At 48.8% G+C, this 14,915-nt stretch overlaps 5 protein-coding genes across 5 annotated transcripts; 3 read left to right on the plus strand and 2 right to left on the minus strand.

The window, feature by feature from the left end:
- Positions 1-2,137: 2,137 nt before the first annotated feature.
- On the plus strand, positions 2,138-3,287 carry ONS95_002320 (uncharacterized protein; the record flags this gene model as incomplete). Its single annotated transcript, XM_058495572.1, has 3 exons — positions 2,138-2,235; positions 2,290-2,349; positions 2,402-3,287. 3 exons carry the CDS (start codon positions 2,138-2,140, stop codon positions 3,285-3,287), a joined length of 1,044 nt encoding a protein of 347 aa, XP_058354300.1.
- A 1,080-nt stretch (positions 3,288-4,367) lies between these two features.
- Positions 4,368-6,957, plus strand: ONS95_002321 (uncharacterized protein; the record flags this gene model as incomplete). Its single annotated transcript, XM_058495573.1, has 5 exons — positions 4,368-4,935; positions 4,986-5,539; positions 5,588-6,106; positions 6,164-6,761; positions 6,821-6,957. The coding sequence occupies 5 exons, from the start codon at positions 4,368-4,370 to the stop codon at positions 6,955-6,957; spliced, it is 2,376 nt and encodes a 791-aa protein (XP_058354301.1).
- Positions 6,958-9,460: 2,503 nt separating this feature from the next.
- Positions 9,461-9,877, plus strand: ONS95_002322 (uncharacterized protein; the record flags this gene model as incomplete). Its single annotated transcript, XM_058495574.1, has 1 exon — positions 9,461-9,877. One exon carries the CDS (start codon positions 9,461-9,463, stop codon positions 9,875-9,877), a length of 417 nt encoding a protein of 138 aa, XP_058354302.1.
- Positions 9,878-10,207: 330 nt separating this feature from the next.
- Positions 10,208-11,917, minus strand: ONS95_002323 (uncharacterized protein; the record flags this gene model as incomplete). Its single annotated transcript, XM_058495575.1, has 4 exons — positions 11,263-11,917; positions 10,693-10,791; positions 10,450-10,620; positions 10,208-10,348 (listed from the first exon to the last, which is right to left on the minus strand). The coding sequence occupies exons 1-4, from the start codon at positions 11,545-11,547 to the stop codon at positions 10,208-10,210; spliced, it is 696 nt and encodes a 231-aa protein (XP_058354303.1). The 5' UTR covers positions 11,548-11,917.
- An 810-nt stretch (positions 11,918-12,727) lies between these two features.
- GPA1 (guanine nucleotide-binding protein subunit alpha) lies at positions 12,728-14,889 on the minus strand (the record flags this gene model as incomplete). Its single annotated transcript, XM_058495576.1, has 6 exons — positions 12,728-12,771; positions 12,821-13,377; positions 13,485-13,827; positions 13,880-14,099; positions 14,391-14,404; positions 14,859-14,889. The coding sequence occupies 6 exons, from the start codon at positions 14,887-14,889 to the stop codon at positions 12,728-12,730; spliced, it is 1,209 nt and encodes a 402-aa protein (XP_058354304.1).
- Positions 14,890-14,915: the final 26 nt, after the last annotated feature.

Here is a 14,915-nt window from a genome sequence, read left to right on the forward strand (position 1 = left end):
TTATATGACAGCTGGGCGTAGTATTACTGCTCTGTTCGTCCTTGCTCTCCTGCGTGGGGGTCGAAAATCTAATATCTGATCGAGTACGAAAACGGCCTTGTGCAGATCACGACGAGGGAGACCTGAAGAATGGAATACGGAGGCATCTCCGTCAATTACTGAATTATACAATGAAGTCATTGATGTTAGCAGAGTTCACCCGGACCATACAGACCTGTACCACCAACGTTCACCAACCTCAGCTACTTGAAGAGCTTAATTCATGGCGGTTTGAACCTCTGCCACCGTCCAGGAGGGCAGATACATGAGAATGAAACGACGAAAACTGGGAGATTGTCTCCTTATATGTCCGTTGCACGTCCTGGGATATTTCTGAGTTTGCTATCAAGTCCTTCATAGTGATGAGCCTCTTAGGTCTAGACTCAAGGGACTCTCAGTCCTGAGCATCAACAGTTTCGCTGGCAGAATATACTGTCCTTTTGATTGGCCAGAGACAATTGACCAGAGACAATTGACCAACAGTCATTGATCAGGCCTTGATCATTTGTGAATTCAACGAGAAGGGGCCTTTAAAATCCGTGCAGCATATCGCAAGGTTCGTGTAAAGTGTGTGCATGGGCTCAGAAGCAGTAGGGTCTTCGCCTTGTTTGCCCAACTGCAATGTAAGCGCAACCGCCAACCAGAACAGCAAAGATCTTGATACCGGCATGCCACGAGGCCCAATGCGAAGCCAAGTAGGAAAACGGTAGGCTACGGCAATGTACCACAGCATCAGCCGAGAAGGACCCTTGGGCTTTGGTGGCCGAATCGCTGGCCAAGCCGGGCGCCAGACCATCACCGTGCAGAAATGAGAACGAATCCAAATTGAAACAAACACAGCAAACATCCTCGGGACAAGCGTCTCGATTTGCTCGCACTCACAGTCTCACACTCCCTTCGTTTCTCTCCACAAAGGCTCGACATGGTCCAACTTAAACTTTGACGACCTCATATCTGAACGTTGCGATGGCCGTCCCCACACAGCCGCACCGTCATCGCTTCATTGCCGCCCGACCATCGTTTCTGGCTGGCTGGTCATTGGTCACTGATGGGCATTAACGCATAACATTTAATGATTTGGGCAGCTGCTGCACCAGCTTTGGTCGTCTCGCTGCCCAACAGACCACAGACACACGAGTAGCCGACGCCCCATTTCATCGTCACCGCCTGGGAGCCATTCTCATGGGCACCACAGGGTCTGGGGAAGTCCTTGTGCCCCCATCTCGTGCGCCTGAGGATAGCATCTCCACGCTCTGCGAATCGTAACCACGCTTTGCAAGATCTTGGGCGTCGACCGGCATCCCCTTCGCTGCCATTCCACAGCTCGCCCAATGGTGCCCAAAAGAAACAACGCTATAGTCGATTTGTGACCCTTAATGGCCCTTGACAGCACAGCATCCCAGGCGAGAAAGGAAGTCCCTGGGAGCATCGTTGAGATATTTGCCGAGCAGCAACGCAAATGTCGTGTTATCTGCAAAGCACTTTGCTTGTTCATGACAGTTTCGGTCATGTCTGACGCCGAGTAATTGTCAGTGCAAGATTCTTCCTGTTTCTGTACCTCAGACCACGCCCACTTGTGCAGGAGTGGCAAATTTCTCTTGCATGCAAACCGTCTCATCTTGAATTTTTTGTTCTTTGGATCTTCAGGTCATCCTGGCCAAAGCTCCATGCGACTGTTGGCGCGCGCCCCGTCTGGTCATTGTCAAACCTGCGGGTTGGGATTTGGGATGGCTTAACCTTGAAACTTGACAGTATAGAAAGGCCACTTGTCTCACCGCAAAGAGTCTATAAATTAGCGGCTTCAAATCTCAGACTTCGGAACATATAGGTCACGACCTTCCTTCTTCCCAAAGTTACACATCTGGCGAGCCACCAATCACTCACCGCCTTAACACCCTCAAGGGTTTTCCGCACCAGGACACCCAGGATCCATCTTGCCCGCGGGACCAGTTGGCAAAATTGACCCAGTTTGGATTGGAAGTGCCGTCATCCCAGACCTTCCTGAGAACATTTAGGAGCATTTGCCGTGTTTGATTTCCTTTGTACTTTGTACATTTATCTCTCTTACTGTTCAAGCACAAAGATATCTGAATTCGACATGATGGCATCAAGACGAAGCCTTCAAGTTCAACCTGATTATGGATATGGGCGCCCGGTTCCCATCCAACCCATCGGTACGATGAGCGCCTCCAGAAGGTACGGAAGAATTGCTGCACCCGGGCACCAGGGCAGAAGCTGACCTTCGAAAAGCAATGCCTACCAAGAAGTCGTACAAACTGGATACGAGAACTCCTTCTATCCGGCAAGCAGGTAAGATGTTCGTCTCAATCTCCAAACAAGATACTGAAAGTCGGTCTCGAAGCGCCACATACACTCCATCAACTTCCAGTTACAGTCCCCCTGGCCCAATCGCAACGGTACCTGCAGGGGCCAGCCTAATTCGACCTGACTACACTTCCAAAGGATACAACATGGGAGCATCCTCAGCTCTGTACGGCTCTGCCGGCCCCGGGTACAATTCGTACTCAAGTCCAAACTCAAGTTGGGAACCTCAAGGCAGGATTTCACCCGAGACATATGAGGACTATGTGGCATCCCCAAGCCCAAGTGATTATGTGCTTGACCCTTCAAGCAAATCAGTAAGCAAGTCCAAGAACGAAGGGAAAGCCCATTCCCAGCAAAGGCGTCCTTCCAATAGGGACGAATTCGACGGACCACATCAGTTTCTCCAACGCCCACCACCGGACTATATTGCCCAGCAGGAAAGAGATTTGCCACATCTACCCACAAATCTTGTCGTTCACGAGCAGGATAGTATCCTTACGCAAGTCAATGATCGGCTGTCTCAGTGTGCATTTGATTTCGTTGCAAAGTATCAATTTCCAATTCCACTAGCCAACGGGGAGATGAGACCAGTGGAGAGACCTCAAGACCGGGAATGGACGGAGTGGGTATATCTCTTGAAGCGTTTGGCTACAAAGCGACGGATACCAGCCAGGGTTCTGTACAATGGCCAGATAAAACAATTTATCACCATCTTGGAGAATTCTTTGGAGATGCGCCACGCCGCGAAACACCAATCTCGTCCTCTCAAGGACGACAGGAACATACTCCAGTTGATTTCCGCTGGAATCCAGGTCGCAAAGATACTGAAAGATTCCGCAGCAATGAGTGCCCTTGATAATTTATACGTTGCAACTGAGCAGCAGATTCAGGAACGGGCTCATAGCCACCGCTATAGAGCATAATGTCGCCAGATGATCTCACGACTTTACGTTTGCATGGGCTCGGCGTTAGCACCCCTTCGACTTTGATCGTTGGACATGCACATTTTCTTTTGGTTTTTGCTTTGCTTTTTTCATTGCTCCTGGTGCTTGCGTGGGGAAACTTCATGGGCTGGAGTTCGACGAAGCATGCTCATCTCATGCCAAGACTTGGGATGCCGGAGTTTTGCCGCACCCATAAGCGAGACAGTTTCGGCAGCACCACGGATTTCAGGACAGTTTTGCGGATATCCTAATGCTCGGGTTTGAGTTTCGGGTTAGAATTTTCGAAAGTGAGATTTGTTTCACATGCCAGGATTCTGTTCGTGGATTTTGGTGGGGTATTACCGAATTTGGCAGGAGGGACGCTTTCCAGGTTGATTTACCGTCGGCGTATTTTCAGGCGTTGTTTGTTTTCTTTGCTTTATTCTGAGCACGCATTGGAGGCTGCGTATCGCTCCGGTTCGATTTTCCGTGGATCAGCGCTGCGCAACGGGGCGTCTGGTCGGACTTTCAGGTCTGTTAACTATACGTTTGGGGCGAGATTGGTCGGCTATGGCCGTGGTGTATGTTGGAATCGGTGACAGAAAAGGTTAAGAGCTATCCATAGACAATTCGTGGTCGGCTGTGTCCCAATTAAAATGCACCGCATGTTTCCGATTCGTCTCCCCCTCTCAAGTGACCTGCATACGAGAGTGCAGTGCCCAATGAGGCGCGGGGCTTCTCATCCCCTCAAGAGGATCGAATCCCTGTAATCATCCCGCATCGGTAGATCCTTCTGTCACCGATCCAGGGTCCACAGCTGGGCTCGACAACGTAACGTCCTTGCTGACACTTCGAGAAAATCGCTCTCTCATCCTCTCTCAAACACATATGTATTGCTTCCTGCCATCGTGAATTGATCGCCTGATTCGTGTGTTTTTGTTGCCAAAATCTCGTTTTTTTGTCCAAACTTGGTGGCTGCTGTTCACAGCCTCGTCTCAACCAAACCGTCACATCAAGTCGTACCCGGTGAGATTACCAACAGGTATCTTCGATTGATTAATTGACCATCGATACGAAACAATGGCAGATCGTAGCCAGTCCCAACGCCACCACAGGCGTAGAATTGTCGAGTCAAAAGAACAAGACACATTTGACTCGCGTCTCCCACAGGCTTTCCCCGCCATGTCACCCTTGTACGACTTTGACGCCGCATTCGCCCAGCAAAGCATGGGCATATCTCAAAAAGAAAACACCAATGAAGACTTCATCATGCATGACTACATGGCAGACATATCAGCTTCTGTATCGATGCGTGGGTCCATGGCACAGTCCCTTTCCCCAAGCTGGATGGACATCGAGGAATCGAGCCCCAGTGTGGTCATGGAAGATTGTACGAACAGCCAGGTGATGATAAACCATGCTCATACCCAGGATCAGAGGAATCGAGCACACTCTGGTAACTCGAAACGTGCCTCGATAGGGGAACATGACATTGACTTTGTCCTGTACCCGATACCCGAGGCCGAACTCTCTGCGTCCCCGCAGGAACCATGGACACATGGCGCTGGCTTCGAAATCGATAATGAGGCTATGGCTAATGACTTCAAACATGACCCGAAGTACCTCCTGGGCACCATGTGGAGTGCTGGTATGTTTGTCCTACTTCTTCAAAACAGGATTGCTAACGAAACGAATCAGAGCCTCGTATCATTGAGGACCCTTACCAAGTGTATGGCATGGGGAAAGGAGAGTCTACCTACCAGGAAATGCAACACTACGCATATCAGTCCGTTATCCAAACACAAGCGCCCATCACTCATACTAGAGCAGTGAAGCATCATTCTGATAGCCCATGGACACCGGTGGATCCTCAAGTGACAGCATGGAGCCCTGGATTTGCTGCGTATCTGCCATCACCAGGACCCCAAGGAGAACATGACTCGGAAGCATCCCCAAGTCGAGCTTCTAGTGAGGCTAAGTCGCCAAAGCCCAGTAAGTCAAGAGTCGAGAAGTCTCGAGCATCTAAGAAAGCAGGTGGAAAATCCAGCAAAGCGAAAACTAATACCACGGAGCTCACATGGGAGCATGCTGCTATCTGCAAGGATGGATTGTGCTTTGTGTCGGAGAATAGGGAGGATGAAGAGAAGCGAATTGGCGTCAGAAGCGGAAAGCTGGATCCTAATGTTGCTGAAAAAGCCAAGCGAATGAGGAAATTGAAGGCGTGTTGGAAGTGCTGGATTCAGAAAGTGCCTGTGAGTCTACCGATAAGCAGGTAAAATTCTCCGCTAACAATTGAGCAGTGCTCTGAAGGTGCAACTTGCGAGAGATGCCAGAAGCTGAAACAATTCTCTCCCGCCGCTGACCAGCTCTGTTGTCGAGCAGGCTTCATCGACTATGCGGAGGTCTTCTTCCCAGCCTATCTGCACAAACATCTCAAGAAGCACAAGGTTGAAGAATTGATCTCGGAACACACGAATGGATTCCGTGACACTGCGATCGACGTGGAGGTTTCAACTGGAGCTGCCTTCAACAAAAAGCCCTTGGTCTTGCACACCAATGTCTTCCGACCAAAGACAGATGAGTTGCTGTTGCAGTCTCGTCTGACAACAGGTATTGACAACCAAAACTCGGTGCTTCTGGAGCAGGACAGTGTTCCGATTGGTATCCTGGGACTGTCAGAACAGGAAGTGAAGAAACTCTGCAAGAGGTACATTGACGATATGATTGCGTCCCCTCAGTACGCTGGACAAGTCTCCGCTGTCAATAGCTCTCCAATCGCTTTCGAACTGCTGGAAGCAATGCAAAAGTATGCGAGAAAGGTAAGTCGCAGCTCAAAAGTTCATGAAGAATAAGTGCCCTAACGAATGATTGGATAGGAGCCAATAGTAAAGGATGCTCTCAGACTCCACGCCATGCATTATTTCATGAGCAGTCTTTTGACGTTCACCCCATCATCCGTAGAGGCCATCTATCGACGCTTAGGTCGCCAGCTCAACAGATCAGAATCCTTCCACTCGTCGCGACTCCTAAATCGCCAAGTGAAGCAAGTAATGCACAAACTGCACCGCGAAACCACAGCAACTGTGCTCGAATCGCTGGAAAAATCTCTTCGAGGTCGCACCAAGGACTGCTGGGGTCCCTCTTTCTGCACAATTCTTGTTCTGTGTCTCTGCATTGAGAACCTAGAGACTGCAGCCGATACATTGGTTGTTTGCGATATGCAGAAGACCAAAGGACGAGAAGGATTCGTGAGAGCGCAGAGCCTGGATGCCTGCCAGCTGCTAGAGGATTTGCCGTTCGCGCAGTGTAATAGACTGCTGCATGAGATATACAGAAGCCATAAAGAAGGCAACGGAGGTGCAAGAGAGGCTGGTTTCAACCCTCTCAGGGCATTATACAATGGCGAGGAGACTGGCTTGCATGGCAAAGCGAATGACATGATAACCGAAGTATTTGGAGTTGTGTTCATCAACTGTAAGTCAATTTGAGGTCGAAAATGCAGATGAATCGTGGACTGACTGATCGATCAATAGGGGAGGAGATGCTGGAGCTCGCTGAACGAGGTCCGCTGGGTGGCACAGACAATAAGGTCCATCCTGGAGACATCCGGCCTCATAACACTGGCCGACTTGCCTCGAAATTTCTGAGATCTTTCCTGCCAGATGCATGAACTGTGTGCTATACATATGAAATAACGAACGGTACGAATCATGAACTCGGAGGTAAACGTGAAGGCAATAGAGCGAATTTTATGTTCTTATATATTAATGATAGATAGTTATGTGCTGACAGTAATCATTCTTCCCCTGCGAGATTTAATCAAATACATGGCGTTGATATGTTCCTACTGCCATTGTAACTGATAACGAGGTCAATATAAATAGTCATGTCTGCTCAAGATAGTTTGTTTGTCCGATTTAGTCCTCCTGACGCACTTTCTGCGTCAACAGGGTGGAATGGACGGGCTGTCTAGGCCTTTGGTTTTATATCCCACGAACGATATTTAAATAAGTGACGCTCAAGTCCATCAAAGAGGCGCAAGAGGTAGGCAATATGTGGTTTTTGATTGTTGTAGTCGTTGGTGAGACAAAAAAGAAAATAAGGAAATAAGGAAAAGGAACCTCAGCGAGCTTCGAAGCTGGGCGAAGCAAGATCTCATGTGAGGTCGAACTCTGATGAAAACCCCTGCAAATTCTGCGAGGGTCCAATACAACTGTTCCTTCACTGGGATGACAATATATAAAACTACTGTATCCCAGATACAGTAGTGATCGACTGACCATAGAGGGCCATGACTATCGAGGCAGGTGGTTGTCGATGTTTAGGATGAAGAGGGATTGAAGCTCAGAGAGAAAAAATTCAAGATGAAGCTTCGCCAGCTCTTAGCGCGACGCTAGTTCTTGCGCTGGTGCAAATTGGAACTAGCGCTATTTCTAGCTTGGCTCGCTTCTGGTTCATCCCAACTTCACTTCGCCGCAGCTACCCTTTCTTCTTTCTCTTCCATATATTCACAAGCACGATCAAATCAACCGCAGACCATCATAATACTACTGGCTTGTCGGTCATATTCAGTGCGAGAGAGAGCCATATTCATGGAAATAATTGCTGTGGCTGATTGACTCCTTCCTTGAAGTTGGTGAAGTTGCGGTTCCCCATGGGTGTGACATCTTTGTCCCTTCAAATGGGATCAAAATGCCAGGAGATGAATGGTTCTTTTTGATAACTGAGACATCAAGGATGCCGTCTGTGCTCATTCTGAACTGCCGGAGTGTCTGGTTGTGCTGGGCCTCCCTCCGAGGCTTGTACATTGGAGTCGATGGGCAAATCATCAACAACAAGCAGCCGTTACCTACCGCAATTTTCTCGAGTTGATTGTATCCTCAAAGTCACTCTTCTCCCAGTCTTCCTGCTGAGAACAGTTTGGAACTTCTGTTCACTCGACTCTCCAAAGCCACTAGCCGCTCCGTCAGACGGGGAGGCCTACTGGATTGGGCCAGCGTGGTAGTATTGGTGGCCGCTGTGGATTGTTCATATTGTTGCAAAATCTATCTTTCATTGCCGTTTTCTGACCTGATCTGAACTGTTTGTGTATTTGGTTTGCAAAACGTCTCGAGACTTGGACTTGAATAATATGCCTACTTATTGCTTCAGAATCACGTCCTTGCTCCTCCACACAGAGTTATTCAACTGCTACAAACAACAATGAAATTCAATCGTCCCTCTATCTGTTGGGGCTCGAGATATGCCATGCCTTCTCTCCCGTGACTGGTGTTTCACAGTCAGGCGTGTTTTGTTAGCAGAGGCCTTTGCTGCCTCTATGCGCTGAAGCCCAACAAATCATTTACTCGCGTCCCACGTATTGGTCCCTCCAGTTCTGAACTTTCGAGGGGTTCTACGTAGCTTCTGCTTCTATAGTTTGAAATTTCTGTCTCTTACTAGGATCGAATCATCAGATACTCTGTCACCTCTATGTAGAACCGTGCTGGAAAACGTTTGTCAATTGGTTGTGTCCCGTGTCTTTCGATTGTATCGTGTTGCTCCTGTAGGAGCTTCACTTAGAACACCTACAGTTCTGAGTCGCAGGCACGTGAAATGTTCTAGTTTTCTTTGACTTATCTCTTGTCAACATTATATTGAACGCTAATCTATACTGCTGTCTTGTAGGCAGGTATCATTCGAACAATGGTGCTTAAAGCCGCGAATCTTCGCTCCTTTAAATCAGTCCCTCTCTTCAACTTCCACGCAGCTTTCCAACTACGGCAAACCTGTCTACAAACCTTCCCAAACCCAGAATTTCGTTGTGATCGCAAAATCGACATGTATCCACGACATCTGGCAGCTAGATAGAAACGAGTGGAGATGATCCGCACTTGCTTAGCAGTGGAGCAGATACAGAAGTCGGGATTTGCCTCGCGGCGGCTCCTTTGAAGTATGCACCTGGAGAGCGCCCCTCAGGTGGCGTGTCTACTGGAGAGATTAATTTGGTGAACTCTGTTCATTACCCACCACCACCTGCGGCGGTTGAGATTGCGAAGCTGCTGCGAGATGCTGGAGTGGATCTTTTCGTGGTCTGTACAGATAGTTCCCAGTGATGAGAGATTGAAAGCTCCTGACGCCGCTCCCCCGAGGAAGAAGACCAGAACCAGACTCCAGCGACGTAACCTACCTCGCTAATGCCGCCGACTTGGTTAGACTATAAAAACCGAAGCTCGGAACTGTGTTTCGTTTGCAGCTTACACCAACTCGTGGACCTGATTCGCATCATTCCTGTATTTCTAATGAATTTCTCGGAAGTCCTAGCCTCGAAAAATCTCCGCCAGCGTCGACCTGTTCCGTGTCTTCCAGGTATCATGGCACGGCATGGCATTGGATTATGCCCTCATTTCATTGCACCATCTTGCAGATGCTCCCAAAAACACTCCATCAATACTTCCCGACCACTGTATTCACCTCCACCATTCTCGGCACCACACAGACTTCCACTCTGGGGCTTTGGCACACTGCCCTTTCGTCTTGAACATGGGGACTTCTGGCATGACAGGATAGCTTTGGAGGAGCCGGCCGAGGAGATTCTCCTTATCAGCATATAGCAATGAGTGATGACTTCCACCGCCATAGCATACAATACTATTGTTTGAGTTCTCCAGCTCCGTGTGATATCTGTCTTTTATTAGGCTCGTTCTGGTCATCTTGCTTCGCGTAATGATATCCAAAGATGGGATGTCATTGAGACTCTTCCTGGTTCAATGTGGAGCACACAATATTCAAGGCGGATCCCATGCTTCCATATCAACAACGTCGTTCTACGACCAAAACGAAGTATAAGGTTCGACTCTCATTCTTACTGAGATGCATTTTGATAAAATTGACCATTACTTAATGCCGCGCTTCCCTTACTCCACGCCCATTCCTTTCACGGCTCATGCAAACAGATCAAGCAAATCATTTAGGTATTCCACAACCTCCACATCCCTCCTCAACACCTCATTACTCTTCCCAAAACACTCTGTCTCAGCATACATACTCATCTGCTGCTCGATGAAACTGCGATTCTGGGAGTTCTACAAGACAGCTAAGAATTAGCACCCGTACAGGCTCCCCAGCAGCGCGTTTTGGAAAAGAAAATTGAAATCAAACTGAAAATAGGGCTGGTATGACTTACTGTACTCCTACTAGCCCAGAGACCCTGCAACCAACCCACACCGTCGAACACGGCACTGTCCGCTCCCCATCGCCAGACCATCTGCCTCTCCTGGACAACATGCAAGAATCGTACCGTGGCGGCCAGGAAGTCGTGGTATTCCGATTTGACTTGGTCGCAATCTACTCCTCTCTGCATAGACAGTATAATTCAGACGCATGTTTGGTGTGAAGTAGGGGACTGGAATGGGGAGGGGAGACATACCGGTGAGTTGTATAGAGCTGGAGGAGGTATGACGACGAGTGGCTTCTCCAACTCTATCAATATGTCTGTACAGAGCAATCTGAGTGCTGCTGCTACTGTCTGTGCATATCATTAGCTTTCTTCGAAGCAAATAGTAGAGACGAAACATATGATTTAAAGCACATCTCGAAGAGACCAACCCCATCTCGAGTAACTCAAATAAAACGAAGTGACTTGAACAGAACGAAACCAATCCTGCAAACCTCGTCCCAGACATCAACAGATAAGCATCTTTAACCATTCAATACCGGCTATTCAACCACTACCACCCATCCTTCCATCCAATATTCAGACCCATTCAGCTGTGCAGAATACTCAAAATTATATGCTACACGCCACATCCAGCATCCTGCGACGCACAGTCAAGTGGCCATCAGTGTTCTCCCACACCTCAACTCGTCCAACTCTCATCCCGACCAGCTCTATCCTCTCTGCTCATAATGAAACCCCATGGAAAATAAAAAAAGGACTTAAAAGAAACCCAACTATCAGGAAATAGAGACAGATAAGAAGAAAAAAATACCGACTCACATCTTCAACCTCCCCCTCATCAACCCCACCACCCCCTCTCCCTCCCTCCATCCCACCCCCTCCTCCCATCTCCAGAACAACCTGCTGCTGCCCATCCCATGTTCCACCAAAATCCACACTCACACTCCCCAAATCCTCTATCCTCCCACGATACCCATCCGTCGCGTTAGTTAGATTCCGAATCGTGTGTAGCGTAACGAGCGCCTCGCAGCCCAAACCAAGCCAACCTGTCCAGATACCGAGGATGATGATGATATGGAGCAGAGACGTGAGGAGCTTCTTCATACTTGCTTGCTCGGATTCTTCGCAAACCCGCAAAGCGGAGTGAGATAAGCGGCGCTGAAGCCTCAAGTATATGTAGACTTCACTCTACGCTTTCTCGTGGATGCTGGTGATGATACTAGCGTAGCATGTAGGAATTGATGTCAGAGGTTTCATAGGTTGTTCCGAAGAGAGCTGGGATTGTGGTTATGTGAACACAGGATTTCGATGTTGACAGATAGATGGGATGGATGAGTTGGGGTCCATGACGCTCGGTTGTGACACCCTCTCGTTCTATCTTTGGTGTTCTTTCGTCGTCTTGTCGTGGCTGCCTACCTATTCTGGACCAATCATCTCCCATCTTATAAAAACATGCACACCGGAGTACAGATGAATGTGATGCTTAATTTTGTCAATTTCCTGTTCTCACTATTCGCAAACACCGAACAGCTCCCTAAAACCCATCATCTAAGAATTACAAGAGACCTAGTTGGTCATTTGAATCACAAAGCCATAGCACAAGTTCAAATATCATAGTCGCTTTATTCGCTACCCTCCATGAGTCTATACCGTAGACTAGCCTCACTTCAACGAGCCAGCAGAAGACCTGGTAGTGCCAACCACTGCCCTTCAGCAGATAACAAAGCCCGTCAGCGATTCCCCCGCTATCTCTCATCTCATGATCCCCTTCCCCGTCACTCAACCAGCCTTCATCCTACACAATGCATATCGTCCCCATCCGTAGAGCACATGCAACGTCATCTCGCACCCTGCAGCACAGAAAAGAGCCATCATCGAGTGAGCGCTCAAGCAGCAGGGTTGAGTTTCTCCTTGGTCGCCATTAAAAAAAAGAGTAAGGGAATCATAGAGGCAAACAAAAAACAGGAGGCAATGTACTCTGAACAATTCGGAAAGGAAATAAACTCCCTGTCCCTTGCAATTGCAATGAAAACCAGTGTTGTAAAGGGAAAAGCAAATAGACACAATGAAGCAAAAGAAGAACGCAGATATAGCTGGCCACCAGAGAAACCATGTCCCCCACTCAATATTATGGTATCCAGTCCGAAGGAAGGCGACCAAAAGTCGATATGAGTTGTAGGTATGATTGTTTGCGTGAGCCAGTTGGTATAGTAAGAGACCGCCGTATTTTGTATTATCAACGCCGTGTAACCCAATCGAGAAAGTACCCAGATGATGATCGTATTTAGATAAGGCCGCAAAGACGAAGATTCTCTTGGATGATAATATCTAGAAAACATTAGCAGGAATCTCTGAAACTGAAGAATGGTTTACTCACCATTGACAGCTGCCATGACGAAGCGGATTTGGGTGGTGTCAGTGGCACAGGTGAAGTGGGTATAGATCTGCTTGGTCTCGTGTTGGTTCAAGCTGACGAATCTGTTCAAGATATAGTCGCAAGCCAAAGAGTAATCATCTCCTCCTTCGTAATCGGGGAAGTAGTTCTTCATTGGGCTGATTGGGAGCTTCTCCTTGAAACGATCGATCTTGTTGAGGAACAAAATGATTGAAGTCTTGATGAACCAGCGGGAGTTGCAAATTGAGTCGAAGAGGGTGAGAGCTTCTTGCATACGGTTGACTGTCTCGTCCTCGAAGAGCAATTGATCGTATTCTGAGATGGCGACCAAGAAGAGGATGGTTGTGACATTCTCAAAGCAGTGGATCCACTTCTTTCGCTCTGAACGTTGTCCTCCAACATCGAACATGCGGTAGGTAAGGTCACCAATGATGAAGGTCGTCTCGGTGATACCGGTGGTCTTGACACGCGATCGGAGAACATCCTGGTCATCTGGCATATAATCGGGGAGGGAAATGCGGTCAATGTTGTTGAAGTAGCTGTTAAGTTGGTTAGTAGCTAGACATGGAGCGACTTGTTTGTTTGCGCCTAATGAAAGTGCACCAGTCTTTCGAGAAAACCAGAATTTTAAGATAAATAGACTTACTATTCAGCAGAGTCGTTCAACTGATACTCGCGGGATCGCTTGAAGCACTCCTGCACACCAACGTCTCTCCACAGAGCAGAGATAGCATTGCCAACCTCGGGTGGAAGATTGTCTCCTTCGATCTGAGCTGGTTGCATGAAGATGGTCTGGACGTGGTACTCGGTTCTCTGGTCGTCAAGAGGAAGCTCGAGTTGTTCCATGGCCTCCAGGATGACGCGCATAGACTGAACGGTATTGCTGAAGATAATCTCTTTGAAGGATTCTCGCTCGTCGCGTGAGTAGCCGCCCTCGTGGATCAACTTCATCTGCTTCAAGATTGTAGACTTGCCCGATTCTCCAGCTCCTGTAAAATTGTCAGCGACGCGCAATTAGCTCGAGCTTCAAGGACTACTGACCGAGAAGAAGCATCTTGATTTCATTTCGCTGCATCATCTTATCCCTCTTGAGCTGATTCTCGATCTCCTCGTTGCGGGCCTTGCCCTCCTTCTCCTCCGTGCTCATACCGCAACCCATCTTGGCTAGTGTGTGCTTTTCGAAAGCTCGTTGTGAGGGGATATAGTCGGTTGGTCTTGACTTGGTGGTCAAGATTCGAAGATGACTAGCAGAATACGCAGTCTGCTCGAAAAGTTGTTAGCGTGCGTCTCACTTTCCAATCACAGCTGAAATGCAATTTTGAGGCCAGCAGCGACCAACAAGCAGCAACGCCTGACTGCCTGTCTGCGGTAGATGCTGATTGTACAGTGGCGGTCTTAAGGTTGATACAAATGCGCGCTGCCCACAGATGGAGATAGCTGTAAGGTTCACAGGGCAAGGTTCGATGTTTCGTCGGAGGGGATCCTCAGCTTTGGCGAGAGTTTGAATTATGGGCAGTTGAACGGCGGAGATCGAGATCGAGATCAGACGTACCTGTGAACAATGGACTCGATACTGGTACGGGTCCCAGGAACAGAGCGCGATGCTGCGATTGAGAGCGTCGTCGAGAAGCTCGCGATGGTGTTGGTGTTGATGGGAGGAGTGGTATGGTATGGTATGGGGGAGGAACAAGTTCGGGTCGGGAGAAGTGCTGGAGCGCTCGAAGGGGAGAACTTAGAAGTCAGTTCACTCCCCTGCCCTGCCCTGCCCTGCTCTGGTCTGCTCTGGTCTGCTCTGGTCTGCTCCGAGTCCCCTACCCTACCCTACCGTACCGCCTCAGGCAGGCAGGCAGGCCGGCGGAGGTTGGCTCGGTTGGGTGGTTCGAAGCAGAATAGCGCCAGTCTAGCGCGTGGATTGTGGGGGCTATTGGTGCTCGGCTCCGACGGGCGGCGACGGCTCCTCTCGATTGTTCCTGGCTGCAGGGCACTGCAGGGCACTGGACTGCAAGTGAATTTAACTTACAGTACAGACAGGGCTCCGCTCTGGAGATCATGCCCTGGCCGGTGAGTGACCAGCTGC

The sequence above is a fragment of the Cadophora gregata genome (assembly GCF_030347475.1).
Source record: "Cadophora gregata isolate MNR1 chromosome Unknown scaffold_11, whole genome shotgun sequence".
Lineage (NCBI taxonomy): Eukaryota > Fungi > Ascomycota > Leotiomycetes > Helotiales > Ploettnerulaceae > Cadophora > Cadophora gregata.